General features: G+C 36.8%; 1 protein-coding gene across 11 annotated transcripts in view; it reads left to right on the top strand.

Moving 5' to 3' along the window:
- KMT2C (lysine methyltransferase 2C) overlaps positions 1-18,414 on the top strand; it is a 274,521-nt gene that overhangs the window by 132,393 nt on the left and 123,714 nt on the right. For all 11 annotated transcript variants that reach the window (XM_044246888.1, XM_044246885.1, XM_044246890.1 and 8 more), the window contains exon 7: positions 16,216-16,378. In XM_044246888.1, coding sequence (XP_044102823.1) covers positions 16,216-16,378 — 163 coding nt within the window. The remainder of the gene's footprint in view (positions 1-16,215; positions 16,379-18,414) is intronic.

Raw genomic sequence — 18,414 nt, 5'->3', positions numbered from 1 at the left:
AAGTTACTTTATGGTAAAGATACCATTTTAAACCATTCTCAGTCCATTTTCACACTTATTCAAGTTGGCTAATTTCTCCTTTCCACTGTTAAATTTCAGTTAGTTCTTTATTTTTGTTGGTAATATTTTTCACTTCTAAAGTTGCCATTTGCTTCTTTATGATATCTTACATACCTTTGCCAAGATTTTGTTTCTTGGCTGAAACTCTGTGTTTTTTTTTTTTAATTTGCATCAAGCTTATTCATAATTTCTCGTAAAGCATTTTTATAGCGTATACTTTATAAAGTATTTGGCAAATAACTAACATCTATGTCTTCACACATGTGCTCACTTTTACCGATTGTCTTTTCTTATTTCTGTTGAAATGGTTTTTGTTATTGTATGACAAGTTATTTTTGGTGAAATCCTCTATATTTGTAGTATTGTGTTAGGAAACTCTGTGTATTATTTACTACCCCTCCCCCTTTATCTGAAGCTGATTTTATCTGAAACTGCTTTTGGGGTAAAAACCAAAAGGGGTCACACCGCTGTGTCACTACTGGGTGTGTGGGAGTTCCGGTTCAGTAGTCAGTCAGCCTCCGCTGCTTGTTGGGGAGGACCCTCTAGTGGCTGTTTCGCAAGAATGAAAGTTTAGACTCTCCTCTATGCTTTGCTTATACCACCCTGGCTTAGAAGTCTCTGGCTTTTCAGCTGGTCCCCGGTGACACTACAGCAGGAGTGGAGGGGGCCATGTTAGCTCTGGGCAGCAGTGTAAGTTCTGATTGTCCAGTAGGCGTCCCCTGTCACTCCCCAGTGGGGAGGGGATGGGGTCAGGGGTACCTTGTGATCACTGTGTGGATGTTCAGCTGCAGGCTTCCCAGTTTCTCTCCACCGACATGGTGGAGGAAGGAAGCCTTATTCCTGTCCAGTGGGTATGAGTGTCCTGGCTCTCAGTCTGGCTTTCTGTGATACCACCCTGTCTGGTGGGGAGGGAGAGGGGGTGTCTGGGTTGGCTTTGGCCTTTGCTGAGGGTGTGGGATTTGCCTTCAAGAGGCTGGTTATCATCCAGCAGTTTCTGTCTTGCTAGCCTGCTCTTTTGGTTAGGGCTCTTTAGTTGTGTGCCTGTTGGTGTTCCTGGATTGTGGCTTCTTTAGCACCCCTGCTGTATACGAATCAGAAAGCAAACCTAGGGAATTTATGCTTTTTTTATTCTTCAGTGCCTGAGGCTGTGGTTGGTCTGCCACCTTCTCTCTACATTTCAGGGGCTTCTTGTGTTTGTCTTATGTGTTGTGTTCAAGGTTTATAGGTATATTGAGTTAAAATGAAGGGAAAAGTGCATCTGTCCTCCATTGTATCTGGAGGTAGAAGTCCACATTCAGTTTTGAAGACTTTCCCCCTAAATATATAGTTCTGGGTTGATTTTTTATTTCTTTTTAAAAAAATTTTATTTATTTATTTGAGTGAGTGAGAGAAAGAGAGAGAGGGAAAGTATGACTGGGGTGAAGGGCAGAGGGAGAAGCAGACTCCCTGCTGAGCAGGGAGCCCTATGCGATGCTCCATCCTGGGACTCTGGGATCATGACCTGAGCCAGAGGCAGGTGCTCAACCACCGGAGCCTCGTAGGTGCTCCTCGATGTGTTCTTCTTTGAGTATGTAAAAGAGGTTCTTGCATTGTTTCCTGTCGCAACGCATCATTTCTGATGAGAAGTCAGGTCATTAGTATCATTATCCCTATGTGTATAATGTTTTGACTATTCTCTGGGTGCTTTCAGGATTTTCTTTCTATCTTTGGTTTTCAGCAGTCTGTGATGTGCCTAGGTGTGATTTTCTTTGTATTCTTCCTGCTTGGGGTTTGCAGAGCTTCTTAAAACTGTAAGTTGATTTTTTTCACCAAGTTTGTAAAAAGTTTGACCTTTATTTCTTTTTCTTTTCCTGTCCCATCTCTCTCTCCTCTGCAATTCCAATTATGTGCATGGTCGTCCCTTTGGTAGTCCCACAGGTTACTGAGACTCTGTTAATTTCTTTTTCAGTAATTTAGTTACAATGGATAAATGATTCATTTATTTTCAACATCACTAACCATTTTTTCTGTTCTGTCCAATCCCTTGTTAAACCTATCCATTGACATTTTTATTGAAATTATTTTAAATTCATAGTTGCAGAGTTTGTTCGGTTTTCACTTTGCAGTTTTTATGTCTCTTCTGTTATGCTACTCTTTGTTAGGGCCAGCTTTTTCTATATGTTGTTGAACATGTTTCTGATAATGGCTTTTCAAAGTCTTTGTGCATCTTGTCCTTTTTTATTTGAATTTTTTTTTCTTCCTTAAGGGTCCCATTTTCTCATTTTTGGTTTTTCACACGTCTAGGAATTTTTATTGTATACTGCACATTTTAGGTGATAGTTTATCGATTCTGGATTCTATTACCTTATTCTGTTCAATGGCGGATTTTGTTCTGGGAGACTTTTATGATGGCTGGACCACACTCCAATCCATGTCACCGCAGCCATCGGCACCGGGAATCTCTGCTGGGTTCCTTCAGCAGTTCAGGTGTTGCTCTTCTGGGAAGGTACATGTTAAGGGTATAAGGAAAACTTGAGAGTTTAACCTGGGGGCTCCCTTCTCTGTGGCTCCCTCCTTTCAAGGTTTCAATCCTCCTTTCAAAGTTTCCCCTCAGTTTCCAGTCTCCGTAGTCCTGAGAACATCATCTGTCTTCTCACATCAGAACGACTGAAGCTTGTGTGAGGTCTGGTCCCATTCTCCCCCTTTCCATGCACGTGGGGAAATGTCCATAGTTAAACATTTGTTTCAACACAAATCTTAGCCAGCGATGTCTTCTTTAAAGTGTCAAATGTCCTTCCAGTCCGTCTAGCTTCTGGTTATTCACAAGTGGCTTCCAGTAGTTAGGCTTTATATTTTATTCAGATTTGACAAATCTTATTTTCAAAAATGTTACGTTGACACTAGCCTGTCTGCCATTCATTACCCAATAAATAAATTTGGAAGGTTTTTTTTGGTGTGTTTTTTTTTTTTTTTTCTGCATGAGAGTTGTTCTTAATTTTAAGGTATATTTTACATACAATATAAGTCAGCTCTTCAGAAGAAAGGTACAGCTGAATGTTGTGCGAAGTATTAAAGTCATGTATATAACTATCATCATAATCAAGATATAGAATACTTCTTTCATCCCAGATTTCCTCTCATGACCCTTTTGGTTCTTCCCTTCCTACCACTCTATTTCCTGGCAGTCACTGATCTGATCCTTTTCTAGATTGAAATATAAATGGAATCCTAGAGGATGAAATCTTTTCAGTCTGGCCTTTGAGGTTCATCCGTTCACCACCTGAAAGATTTCTTCCTCTGTGTGGCTATTGTTTATAAAGCTGCTATGAACATTTATGCAACATGACACATATTTTCATGTTTCTTGTGGAAATAATTAGATCTGAAATTGCTGATTTCCTGGAAAGTATGTGTCTAACTTTGGAAGACAGTTTGACAGTTTCTTCAAAAGGGTTTGCATACTTTTCCATTTCTACTGGTAAGATGTGAGAGAGTTCCCTTTGCTCTCCATTTTTCTAGGACTGGTTATTGCCAGTGTTTGTAAACTTCAGCCATTCTGGTTGGTATTTAATATTTCATTGTGGGTTTGGTTTTGTATTTCCTGATGAAATTGAACATCTTTATGTACTTACTGGCCATTTTATATCTTCGGTGAGTCGTCTGCTCAAATCTTTTAGGTCTACCCCCCCTTTTTCCAATTGATTTGTCTTTCATTACTATTAAGAGTTTTAAAAATGTTCTACATAGAAGTCATTTTTCAGAATGTATTTTTTAAGTATTTTTTTTGCCTAGTTTGCATCTTGCTTTCTTCTTTAGTGCTTTTCGATGAGCAGAGGGTTTAATTTTAATGAAGTATGTCACTTGTCAATTTTCAAATGTTTTAAGGATTATGCTTGGTATGTCTTATATGAAAGTATTACTGCATATTCCAAGGCTACCGTAAGATTACTTATTTATTTATCTATTTTAAAGATTTTATTTATTTATTTGACAGAGACATGGCGAGAGAGGGAACACAAGCAGGGGGAGTGGGAGAGGGAGAAGCAGCTTCCCGCTGAGCAGGGAGCCCAATGAGGGGCTCGATCCCAGGACCCTGGGATCATGACCTGAGCCGAAAGGATACACACACAGACTGAGCCACTCAGGCGCCCCTGTTTATTTACTTTATAAATCACATGTATGGTGGAAGAATACAGGGTGAAAGGTTCAAGGTTCTTTGTTTTCCATGTGGATATTCAGTTCCAGCATCATTCTAGAAGTCTGTTGCTGGGGCAGGGACCTGGGATCGAGCCTCGCATCGGGCTCCCGGCTCAGCGGGAAGCCTGCTTCTCCCTCTCCCACTCTCCCTGCTTGTGTTCCCTCTCTCACTGTCTCTCTCTGTCGAATGAATAAATAAAATCTTAAGAAAAAAAAAAAAAAGACTTGTTCCCCTGAATTATCTTGACTCCTGGTCAAAAATAAATCATATAAAAGATATTTTTCAAAATCACGAGTTCATACTGATATTTTTCAATTGAATTCAGGAGTTCTTTTTTTTTAAATTTTTATTGCCCATCCAATCTATAGTTGTATCTTTTAAATAATTTTCCCTCTAATTGAAAAAGTTATTAAGAGAAAAAGGGAAATTATTGTTTATTTTGTGCATCAATTTAAAAGAAATTCAGATGGGGGCCTGACTGACTCAGTTGGAGCAGCATGTGACTCTTGATCTCGGGGTCATGGATTGGGCTTAGAGATTTCTAAAAATTAAGAGAGGTGCCTGGGTGGCTCAGTTGGTTAAGCATCTGCCGTCTGCTCAGGTCATGTTCCGGGGATCTTGGGAGACGTCTTATGTCCGGCTCCCTGCTCAGTCGGTGGGGCGATCTACTTTTTCTCCTCCTCTGCTGTTCCCCTGCTTGTTCTCTCTCTCTCTTTAAAAAATAATAAAAATAAAAATAAACCAAATTAAAAAGTAAATAAATCCAAATAAACACCCAAAGCTAGTAGATCAGTAATGAGATTTAATATTTTCATTGCTTTTAGCCATCATCCTTCGAGCCCACGAGTGGCATACAACATATTTGAGTTATTTTGCTATGATTATATAAATACTCTAGATATAATTCAGCTGCTATAAGCATTTTAGTTTATGTTAAGATTTTTACTGCCATTTCTTATGTGATAATAATAATGTTTGCCAATGTGCTTACTTACTGAGTAGCATATTGTTAGTGGACAGTAATAGAAGACTATTCTACCACTTCTATGTGAGACAGGTGGGAAACAGAGTTTCCTCTCCAAAGTCAGGTATGAAAGTTTTATTCATCCAGAATCTGGTTCACTTGTATTGACTGTGTGGATATATTTACTAGTTTTTTATAAATATAATTTCTATTTGGATGACCTAATTCTATTAGTGTACTGTTTGTAAGAATAGACATTCTCTCTCTTTTAAAAAATCATTTATTTATTTATTTAACAGACAAGATCACAAGTAGACAGAGAGGCAGGCAGAGAGAGAGAGGAGGGAAGCAGGCTCCCCACCAAGCAGAGAGCCCGATACGGGGCTCGATCCCAGAACTCTGGGATCATGACCTGATCCGAAGGCAGAGGCTTTAACCCACTGACCCACCCAGGTGCCCCAAGAATAGACATTCTTATACTACCCTTGGTATCTTTTATGAAGATGGGCATCCTTCTCGTGAAGGTTCTAAATTTGGGCTCGGGGCACCTGGGTTGCTCAGTCGGTTGAGTGGCGGACTCCTGAGTGTGGCTCAGGTCATGATGTCAGCTGACTGAGGTCCTGGGATTGAGCCCCGCACTGGACTTCGTGCTCAGTGGGGAGTCTTCCCGAGTTTTCTCTCAACCCCTTCCCTGTAAGTGCACCCTCTTTCTCTCAAAAATAAATAAATCTTAAGGAAAGATAAATGTGGGCTAAATCTACTAATTGATCTCTCTCTGTCAAATAAATAAATAAAATCTAAAAAAAAAAAATTTTGAACCAAAGAGCATGCAAAAATAGCTGTTCTTATGTTTTTAAAAGATATGATTTAAATGTATCCAATTAACTGTAATCATTATGTTTATGTTTGCCTGTACTAATATAAAAACCTTTAAATTTTTTTAGAAGTTTTAAACTCTTTTCTGTAATATACAGTGTTGGCTTACTAACCCTAGTATCATGTTAAACAAACATGTTTAAATTAAAATGTTTTGGTTTTCAAATATCCTAATTTTCAAGCAGTCATTGTTACAAAGTGGTTGATAACATATAGTACTTCGTTTTGTGCTCTTAGTATAACCAAATAATAGATGATTAATGAGGTGGTTGTGTGTATCCTTTTCTTTCTTTCTTCCTTTCTTTCTTTCTTTTTTCTTTTTTTTGGGTGGGGGGCCCAAGGACAAATATCTTAGAATTAGATTTGCAGGGCATTCATTCATATTATTCGCACAGCTAGTATCTTAACATACTACAGGTTACTGGAGAAGAATAAGAAATTTTAACCCACCGAATGAAAACACATGAGGTAGAGTAGTAATATTTGCATAGAGTTTCATGTGAGAAATAAAAGGACAGGTATTATCCCTTACAAATTTAGTTTTCACCTAAAATTCTCTAATATTCTAAAAAAAACTTGTTGAAGTGTGATAGATACACACAAAATGTATTTATTATAGGTCATTTCTATGAACACCCCTAAGTAAGATCAATGCACATAAACTGTGATTAGCTCAGGAGTAGCTCCCCAGGGTTTCTGTTCCTTTCGGTCACTGCTTTTTACTCCCTAGAGTCAAGTGTTGACATCACATCATAAATTAGTCTTGTCTGTTTTTGTACTTTATGTACTTTTATGTATTGGACTTATACAGTAAGTACTGTTCTCTTTCCACATGCCATTATGTTGGTGAAATTCTCCAAATGGCTCATTGTCATTGTCACTCATTCATTCTCACTGATCACAGTGTTCTGTTGTCAGAATACTATCATTTATCCATTTTACTGTTGGACATTGGGGCTTTTCAGTTTGAAAGTATTATGAATTGTGTTTTATGAACATTCTAGTGTATTTCTTTCGGTAGTCAGTGAGGATTAATATTTTATGAAATTCAAATCCCAAACTGGCTACCTTAGTTTTTAACCTAAGTGAGAGTGAGGATATAAGTGAAATGAACTATTCAGTGTGTTAATGTAATTTGCATTAATTACCCATATCTAACTAATTATGAACTCCTCTAGTTCAATTCCTCTTTCACTTCCTGGCTTTGTAAGGGTGAGCAAGGAATTCGATCTCTCTGTGCCTCATTAGTAAAGTGAGCAATAATGGTATCCACCCAAAATGGTGGTTTGTTAGACTTGAATAAGGTCGTGCTTGTAAGGTGTTTGGCCTGGCTGCTGGGAAATAGTGTTCACTAAATCCTGCATATTAAATATGCTTTATTGGCCCATGTTATGTCTTCCCTAAATTATATGCTTCTACAAAGTGTCCTTGTCTATTTTTAAGTTATACTCATTTTTATAATATATACGCTTTGCTTTTATATATTCAGGATACTAGACATTTGTAATTCAAATTGCAGGTTATTTAAAAAATTTTTTTGTCATTTGATTTTCTCTGAGATATGTATGGTTTTTCACTGTATAAAGTTTAAAAGTTTTATATAGGCAGATTTATTAATCTTTATTATTTATGGTTCTGTTAAAGCTTGTAGCTAATATGGTTATTTGTTGAAGATTTCTGATTTATGTACTTTGTCGTCAAGTAGAGAATTTACTCTTTCCTTGACCCAATAGATAGAGGGCACATTTGTGTACTCAAAATGCCAGACTCAGAAATGCTTGTGTTCGGAGAGTTCCTCTTGGGTTTGCTGCTTCATTACTGGGATGGAGTCTAAAATATTTACCCTGTTTACTTAATAGTTTTGAGTAAAGAAGATACTGTGTAATGTAAGTATAATAGAAAAGTTTTCTTAAAAATACGAATAGCGATTTAGCAGAGAACAAACCGCCATGTGAAATGTGCTAAGTGTGAGCTATTGCTGTGTAAGAAGTTACCACAGATTTATTGGCTTAAAGCAGCCCCATTTATGAGATCAACTTCTGTAGGTCAGAGGTTTGGGCAGGCTCAGCTGTGCTCTGTGTTTAGGATCTTAAAGATGTCCAAAGGCCCTGGGGAAGAATCCTCTTCTGAGCCCATTTAGGTGAGGGTAGAATTCCATTCTGTGCAGTTGTAATACTGAGGGCACCATCTTCTTATTGGCCGTCTGCCAGTTGGCCAACCTTACTTGAGGTTGCTGTCAGCTCCTAGAGGTGACTCCTGGACCTTGAGTGGGGCTCCTTTTGTCTTAAAAGATAGTGATGATGTATTGAATCCTTCCCTTGCTTTGAATTTCTCTGACTTTCCTTTCTCCTACCAGCTGGAGAAAACTTTGTGCTTTTAAAGGAATTGTGCAGTTTGAATAGACTGATCTCTCCCTTGATTAATCCAGCATCAGGTGAATAGCAGCCTTAATCACATTGCAAAAGTACATTTGCCACGTGATACAGTATAATCTCTGGCATGATATTTCATCATACATATATATATATTTATGAGTCTCTGGATTAGGGGTGGGACATATTGGGGGTAAAAGTGGGGAGTGCAGGCGTTTTAGGACTCTGCCTACCACAGTGCCATATTGAGGAGGCTGGACCTGATCCAGAGGTAGCCTTAGAAAGACCACTGTGTCGAAGAGGTTACTGCCTATGTTCTCGAGGATTTTGGTGGATTCCTGCCTCACGTTGAGGTCTTTTCATCCACGTAGAGTTTATCTTTGTGTATGGTGTAAGAGAGTGGTCGAGTTTCATTCTTCTGTACATAGCTGTCCAGTTTTCCAGCACCGTTTATTGAAGAGACTGTCTTTTTTCCATTGGCTATTTTTTCCTACTTTGTAAAAAATTAGTTGACCGTAGAGTTGAGGGTCCATATCTGGGCTCTCTGTTCTGTTCCATTGGTCTGTGTGCCTCTTTGTGCAGGTACCATGTTGTCTTGGTGATCACAGCTATGTAATAGAGCTTGAAGTCAGGCAACATGATGCCCCCAGCTTTGTTTTTCTTTTTCTCCATTTCCTTGGCAATTCGGGGTCTTTTCTGGTTCCATACAAATTTTAGGATTGTTTGTTCCAGTTCTTTGAAAAATGTTTGTGGTATTTTGAAAGGGATTGCACTGGATGTGTAGATTGCTCTGGGCAGCAGAGACATTTTCACAATGTTTATTCTTCGAATCCATGAGCATGAAATGTTTTCCCATCTTTTTGTGTCTTCTTCAATTTCTTTCATGAGTGTCCTGTAGTTTCTAGAGTATAGATCCTTGGTTTATTCCAAGGTTATCTTACGGTTTTTGGTTCTATTGCAAATGGAATCGATTCCCTAGTTTCTCTTTCTACAGTTACATTGTTAGTGTACAGAAAAGCAGCTGATTTCTCTGCATTGATTTTGTATCCTGCCACATTACTGAATTACTGTATATGTTGTAGTAATTGGCCACAGCAACTTTTTTCAAAACATGTGTCCAAAGGCAAGGGAAACAAAAGCAAAAATGAACTTTTGGGATTTCATCAAGATAAAAAGCTTCTATATAGCAAAGGAAACAGTCAACAAAACTGAGAGGCAGCCCAAGGAATGGGAGAAGATGTTTGCAAATGACCCTATAGATAAAGGGCTGGTATCCAAGATCTACAAGAACTTCTCAAACTCAACACCCCAAAAAGAGATAAGTCAAAAAATGGGCAGAAGACATGAACAGACACTTGTCCAAAGAAGACATACAAATGGCTAACAGACACATGGAAAAATGTTCAACATCATTAGCCATCAGGGAAATTCAAATCAAAACTGCATTGAGATACCACCTTATAGTAGTTGGAATGGCAAAAATTAACAAGGCCGGAAACAACAAATGTTGGAGAGGATGTAGAGAAAGGGGAACCCTCTTACACTGTTCATGGAAATGCAGGCTGTTGCAGCCACGTTGGAAAACATTGTGGAGGTTCCTCAAAAAGTTAAAAATAGAGCAACCATATGACCCAGCAGGTACACTACTGGGTATTTACCCCAAAGATATAGATGTAGTGAGAAGAAGGGGCAGATGCACCCCAATGTTCTAGCAGCAATGTCCACAATCACCAAACTGTGGAAGCAGCTGAGATGTCCTTCAACAGACAAATGGATAAAGAAGATGTGGTCCATATATACAATGGAATATTACTCAGCCATCAGAAAGGATGACTACCCATCATTTGCATTGACGTGGATGGAACTGGAGGGGATTGTGCTAAGTGAAATAATGTCAGTCAGAGAAGGACAATTATCATATGGTTTCACTTATATGAGGAACATAAGAAATAGTGTAGAGAACATTGGGAGAAGGAAGGGGAAAATGAAAGGAGGGAATCAGAGGGGCAGTTGAATCCTGAGAGACTCTGGACTCCAGGAAACAAACCAAGGGTTTCAGAGGGGAGGGGTGTTGTGGGATGGGTTGGCCTGGTGTTGGGTATTAAGGAGGGCACAGATTGCATGGAGCACTGGGTGTTATATGCAAACAATGAGTCATGGAACACTACATCAAAAACTAACAATGTACTGTATGGTGACTAACATAAGAAAAAAAATAAAAATTAAAAAAATTGTAAAAAAGAAAAAAAAAGACCATTGTGACAGCAGTGAGGAAGATGTGTCAGAAAGGGAAGTTACTGGCAGGAGGAAAAAATCTCATTCATAGCACTGCCCATTTTGATTTTGTAATGTTATTTAATGTTATTATTTTTTTTTAGCAGATGTTTCAGTCAGAAATGGATGTTTGTTAGTGGACAAACCAGAATAATTAACTGGGCCAGAATGGCAGCAGCAAATTACTCATCAAGATATTCATGATTTTAAGCCAATTTATATATAAGATGTTTCAGTAGATTGAGTTTTATTTCAGTCAGTTTTATTTTAAGCATATTTTTTCTAACACAAACACTGATTCTTTTGATAGACGTTAACACCTGAATCTTATGAATAACATCTTCCTAAACACAGTATTAGGGTGGGTTTACTTCCTGAGATGCCTCATCTCATGCAGTATATATTGGTTCTTACTTGCTTCAGTTTTTAAATCTAGCTTCATTTATTTTTATCCTTTGGTTTTGAGTTTTGCATTTTTCAAGCTGTATTTTTTTCATAACCAAATTTGCCACATCTCAAAGATTTTGACATGTTTCTTATTCAATCATTTCAAAAATAATAAATGTTTTTTCTTTTGATTTAAAAGAAATCTGCCTTAGATGCGATTTTTCAATTTTTCTGGTGGATAGATATTGAGTTTATATTGTAAATTCGTAATTGTTAATGTATTAGGTTTAGGAAATACCTGCTTTTTAGAATATGGCCTAGAAAATACTTGATTTTTTGAATTTGTGGACTTTTTTATGGTCATATGTATAGTGAATTAAAAATAGTTCTAAAAAAGAAAAAGAATTCTATGTACATTTTATAGGATATATGTTCTTTGGTATTGAATGATGGAAATCTGTGTATCTATGTGTAGGTTTGAATCAACTTGATCATTGTTAATTAAATTCTTTATTTTATATCTATTTATGTCTTGGTTTCTGAGAGATGTATTAAGGTCTGATTTATTCATGTACATATTTCTACTCAATTTTACTTTTATATGTCAAGGAAATTCATACTAGGTATGTAAACTTCAGTGACCGTTTCTTGGTCTGTTGTAGTTCTTAACATAAAACTTTTTTTTAATATGAACTTTTTCTTTGCCCTATTTACTGCTTTTGGGTTTGGATCCAATTTTCTTTGCCATAGCTGCTTTCTTTTTGATAGCATTTGTTTGTGCTTTTCCCTTCTGCTTTTATTTTTGAATTTGTTGTGTCACTGTGGCTCATGCACATATATGTACATATACATAAAACATACATACATGTACACGTACATTTTATTTGTTTATGATTATTTATGCTTATAATTAAAATGGCTGTGTATATATAGGTAGTGTGTGTGTGTGTACATGTACAAAGTATGTTTTGCGCATTTTGAAAGTTACTGTTTTTTTTTTTAAAATAGGGAATTTAGCCCATTTATGTTTAATATCCATGGACTTGAATGTAAACTTAGTAGGTATTAAAATTTTAGTTTCAACAATTCAGCAATTCAAAAATTGTTGAATTAAAAAATTCAACAATTTTTTTGTTGACCTTGGAAGATACAGCTTTTTTTGGTTTTTGCATTGGATATTGCTAATGAGAAGGAATGATGATTCTCCTTTCTTTGTAGCTGGCCTGTTTTCTCTTTCATGAGGCTACTGGAATTTTTCCTTTTGTTTGCTACCTTAAAATTTTGCCAGTGTTTCTAGGTGTGAGACGTTTTAATCTGAAGTGGGTGTTTTCCCATTAGGGAGATAATATGGCAGATATTAAGAGTAGGTGCTTTTGTAGTGATACAGAGATCAGTAAAAGAGAGAAAGACTCTTCTGACCACTCCACCTGTTCAGTGAAATTATGGTTAGTGCATGTTAGCTCTTAGCAGATATTTTCATAATTTTTTAAGAATAATTTCTCTGGGGAGAGGGTGGTTGGGTTATGGACATCGGGGAAGGTATGTGCTATGGTGAGTGCTGTGAAGTGTGTAAACCTGGCGATTCACAGACCTGTACCCCTGGGGCTAATAATACATTATATGCTAATAATAATAAAAAAAAGAATAATTTCTCTGGGGGCACCTGGGTGGCTTAGGGGTTTAAGCCTCTGCCTTTAGCGCAGGTCATCATCTCAGGGTCCTGGGATTAAGCCCCACATCGGGCTCTCTGCTTGGCAGGGAGCCTGCTTCCCCAACACCCCCCCCCCCGCCCACCTGACTCTGCCTACTTGTGATCTGTCAAATAAATAAGTAAAATCTTAAAAAAAAAAAAAAATAATTTCTCTGGTTATAATCCTTCTAATTTCTCTGCTTCTGGTACTCTTGCTTAAAGAGACACTGGATTTTGTAGATAGTTTTCCATGTCAATTTTACTTGTTTTTCTTACTTTCTGTCCTTATTCTTTATTCTGCATTCTGGGAGAATCCCAGCTAACTGATAAGAAAAGTTTGGGAAAGGCTAAAAAGTATATGGAAAACCTATAATAATATTTGACTTAGAGCCCTTAGCTTATTTCCATAGTTGATACAGAATAAATACTTCATAATTAATTGGACAAACTTAGGAATATCCTCAAGCTTATTGTTACTATTTCATAACTCATCTTTAACCTTAATCTCTGAAATTTTGTTGATTCTGCTTTGTTTTGTATTGCAGATTTATTTTGAGAGAGCCTTCCTTATTTTAGTCTAGTGAAACAAAAGTTTTGGAAGTTCCTCAGACTAATTCTTAATAGTAGTTGGCAGTGTGCACTCTGACAGTTCTTTCTTGGATGTTCTCTTGGACAATTGCCAAAAGATGCTATAACACTTTTCTTTTTTTCCCTCCACCTCTCCTCTTTTTCTTTCTTTGATAATTCAAAAAAGTAGAAAAATAAAACGCTATTTAGGAGTTTTAAATACTGATTCAAATAAATTGTTTAGTTGGTAAACCATTTAAAAGCTGTTTACGTTACCCCCCTCTCCCTAAATGTTAATTAGCTTTGTAATTGTTGTTTAGTTTATAATTTGTTTCATATCTAATAGGTGTTGTGTAAGAATGCTGATGTTCAAGAAGCTCCCTGTGGAAATTTATTCTTTCATAATTTCGACAATTTTACAAATGCTTTTATTTGGTTCAGAAAGATCTATTCTAGCCTATATATAAAGTATATATTTTCTTTGAATGCCAAATGTCTTTCATTAGCTCTGTAATTATAACAGATGGGCTTGAAACGTTCACTTAAATGCAGTTAGTATTTTATTTCCTTTCCTTTATTCCCTGTATCTTTATATGTTATTGTAAATTAGTATCTTGGATACATTCCAGGACTTCTCATAGTAGTTTAGCTAATGTCAGATAATATTTTCCATTGCAAATGTGATTAAGAGAACATGTTGATGTTTCTAAAATGATACAGACATTGGGAAAAGGATCAATTTAAATTATTTTGTTTCCTTATTATGCATTTAAATAAGTCATTATATTTTATTTGCCAAAATTATTTTTAGTGCAAAAGCCTGTACAATTTGCCATATGCTAAAAAAATGGAGATTTTAACAGTTTAGCGAAAATTATTTTGTTATGCTAATGAGTTAATATAAAACCTTTTTAGCCATCAGTTGGACATATAAGTGCTCCTTCCTCCCTCAGCATTTTCTTGGTCTTTCCAGTATGACTCAAGGATACTCAGACTACTTTGATGTTATACATGTTGTTTATTCTGTTGTGTCAATATACTAAACATAGTTAGAGACCCTGAGAGATCATAACATAAAATGAATTTGGAGAAAGCTGGTTATTATACTTTATTAAGGCTTGCTTCCTTTATTTTGTCTTTTTAATGATATAGCACCTGTAAGTACAAAAAGAGAAGGGAAATGTTTATTAAGTCTTCAGACTTGTGGACATCATAGACAACAGAAATGCAATAGGTATAACTAGTGTTCATAAGTTACCTAGAAGCTGCAGTGGTCTGTTGACAGTTCTGGAAATGTGTAGAAGACTCATCAAACGATATCAAACTTTCTTAAATTGGTTCAGTGCCATGGACTGATGGTTACAAGGAAGAATTTGATGGCCTCTTACATAAAATGCTGGAATGAATTTTACTTTAAAAACTGTTGTATTATCTGATAGACTAGCAGAATACAGAAAAAGTATGTTAGCATGTGAAGATCTTCTTGGGGTGCCTCGGTGGCTCAGTCTGTTAAGCATCCGACTCTGGCTCAGGTCATGATCTCAGGGTCCTGGGACTGAGTTCCACATCAGCTCTCTGCTCAATGGGGAGTCTGCTGCTTCCTCTCCCTCTTCTCTGTGCAACCCCCTCCACCCATGCATACTCTCTCTCTCTTCTAATAAATGAATAAAATCTTTAAAAAAAGGTCTTTTTGGTAATGTTAGCGACTTTCTTTCAGGAGGGCCGGTTTTATCACAAATTGTTCCATTTGGCTTCCGGTGTTTCGATTATGCTTTCATGAACCACACTTAACAGTGAGAGTATGAACAGTGAAGTCCATTTAGTACATATAAATATGAACACCTGTTTATTAGGGCTTCTGTGCCAAGCAGCATTCACAGTGCTGCAGATACAAAGATAGCAAAATATGTGCTTCTCCTCAAGGATCCAGGACTGGGATGAAAAGACAAGGAAATAATTCTCATGCAATGGCATGAATGCTCAAACAGAAGCCTATACAAGATAGATAGCTTGGCATCCGCAGAAGAGAGATTTTATACTGTACAACGCGGGCTACCCAGCAAAAGACCCACAAAGAAAACGATACCCAGAGCTTGAAGGAGAGTGTATTAATCATTCTTGGGGAGAGCTGATGATATGCATGTCGCATTGTAGGCCGTTGTACTGACTCTTTACACCTTAGTTGCCATACACTCCCCTGTGGTTGTGTTGGCGTTGCTTTCTTCTGCTTTTACCACGAGCAAGAAAATAGAGGCAGGTTGAAATAGGGAAAGGAGATACTCTGAGGATTTAACATTTCTTTCCATTCCCAGTTTTTATGAAGAAACTTGAAACTAATTGTTACAGGGATGTGGTGTAATCTGTAGGCATACTGGAATCCTATGATTGTCCCTTACTAACTTACTCTATGATTGCGTGTGTTATTTCATACTGATATTTAGGTAGGGTGAAAACAGTTAAGAGGTTTCATAAATAGTAGAGATACATTTTATTAGTTTTTGGTGGGATTTAAAATGTGTTGAAATACCCCACAACTAGACCCCTGCCTTTTCAATCATATTACTCGTTTAAAACATTTTTACTTGTTTTTGACAAAAGTCAGTAGAAAAAAAAGTGAAATGCTCACTTTCTGAACTCGAATGGATGAACCCGTGTTATATCAAGCACTCAGCTGAGTACTTTAGATTTTATCATTTTTAATGGATCCTTTATTCAGTATTATGGAGGTTTAAATTGTTCTGCTAGTAGCATACAGAAGACTTTTTTTTAATACCTTCCTAGCTCCACATTTGAGCGCTCCTTTTCCAGGTTTTAAAAAGAGATTTCTTTCCCGTTTGCCCCCTTTCAGCGATGTGCATTTTGTAAGCACCTTGGAGCCACTATCAAATGCTGTGAAGAGAAATGCACCCAGACGTACCATTATCCTTGTGCTGCGGGAGCCGGGACCTTTCAGGACTTTCGGAACTTCTTCCTTCTGTGCCCAGAGCACATCGACCAAGCTCCTGAGAGATGTAAGTTTACTGTAGATCTACTTTTTAAACATTTATCAGTGTACTTATTTCAAATGACTAATGTTGTAATTTCCCTAAATATTATTTTGCTTGTATTAAAAGGTAGTATTATATAACCTTGGTAATCTAAGGGGTCTTTGCCAGAGGTCCTTGGGGGAGTCTGTTACCACCAGTATCATCGAAGTTAAATACCAAAGGTATTTCCTCAAAACTTCAAAGATAGTTTGCATGTTTTACATTCTTATTAAAATTTTTCCTAAACCACTATAGAAAGAAATACTGAGTATAAAGTATTTTAATATGTATTGTAAAGTCATTTAAAAAGTCAGATGGTATTCAGTGTCTTCTACACAAAAAAACCACTCACTTAGAGAATTAGATGATGATTCACTAAGTGTTATTTCAGGATGTACATTAATAGGATCAGCAAACACTTTTCGAAATTCGTGGTAATTGTATAGCCCTGATAGTCATAATAGAAGTCTCTGTTAATGTTTCTTCTTGATTTATCTATCTTGGTTACCTATAATCCTTAGTTGTGCTTTTTCCCTTTCTTTTCCAAACACTATTTTATAATTATGTGAAAATATTTAAATGTTTGAAATTTGTTATACAGAAAATTATAACTCTTTCCCATCTTTATTGTTAAACAGAGATCTTGCCTTTTTCTTAGTATATGGATTTCCAATGAGCATGTATGCTTTGGGATTTCCCCCCCAGTAAATTGAATTTCCAGACTCATTGTGAAATCTCTGTGATGCTTTATTCAGTGTTTTTTGGTGTAACCTGTTAGTTACATTAGTGTTAGCTTTTATCTGAGTCTTAGCAATATTGATGAAAGCTTTTTAAAAAAAATCCTTTCCAGCTCTGTGAAACATAAATATAGCTACCTCAGACTTAAACTTAAATAGCCTCAAATACAGTTAGATTGTATAATCTCAGTATCATAATTTCATCTTCAGTTAAAATTATTTTTGTTTACATGTATAATCATGTCCTTAATCACTATACAGACAGAAATTATAGGTAGGGCAAACTAAAATGTCAGATTGTATTTGGGCGAATAAGGGATTTAAAGTTTAAAATATGTTTGTGATTACATACTTAAATCTGGGAGAAAAAACACTGATGCACAGCAGCTGTCACAGGTGTCATTTAAGGCCTCAGGTAGTGAATGACTTCACACAGGTGCACCAACTGCGATGTTGGTCATCAGAGTTGTTTATATTCTGGGTGGTATAATGCACTTTGCCGATCAAACAAAACAACTGTATTTGTGTTTACGAATCTGAGTTTTGTTTAGTGTTTTGTACTTAGTCATACTTCAGACCTCAGTAAACAACATACAAAGTTTTCTGTGATCCCATTTCTAACATTAGATGTTTTGTTAATTAATGGCCATCCTTCTTTCTACTGCAGACTGTGTTCTAATAGGGCACACCTCCTTTAATGTTAGAGACCATAATAAACATCGTGTAAAGTAATGAAGTGTAAGGACAGCGGAGACGCGCTGCTCACTCCCCATCCGTGCAGTGAGAGCTCATGCTGCCGCACAGCTCAGAGATCCATGGAAGCTCTTGGCACTGGGCTGTGTTCCAAAATAGATTCATGGAGACTCATGAAATATGGGAATAGCAGGATTAAACTATAAATACACAAGGAAATTTGGTCATGGGAAAATAAGGATAGTATTAAGTATGAAGATAAAAAGTGACACTGGCATTTTGGAAAATAAATTTTTTGCTCCAGAGCTCTCCACAAAGAAGGGAATATGAACAGTGACCTGATTCATAGTAACGTCGAAAGATTTGACTTGATAGTGGGACTGTATATACATTTTACAGTGTAGCAAAACAATTCCCACAGGGCAATTTCTTATATGCAAAGCCCAGTTAATTAAATTCTATTCCTTGAGGATCTTAACCAGTGCAGTCTCTAAGCACAGCTTTCTGACCATCTGTCTTAATCCAAGGGTGTAGAGAATATTGTAGGTAGAATGTATTGTAGTAATTTACAAGATTATGCAATAGTCTTCT

Source organism: Neovison vison, chromosome 4, assembly GCF_020171115.1.
Source record: "Neovison vison isolate M4711 chromosome 4, ASM_NN_V1, whole genome shotgun sequence".
NCBI classification, from domain to species: Eukaryota; Metazoa; Chordata; class Mammalia; order Carnivora; family Mustelidae; genus Neogale; species Neogale vison.
This window is presented reverse-complemented; position numbering and strand designations above follow the sequence as displayed.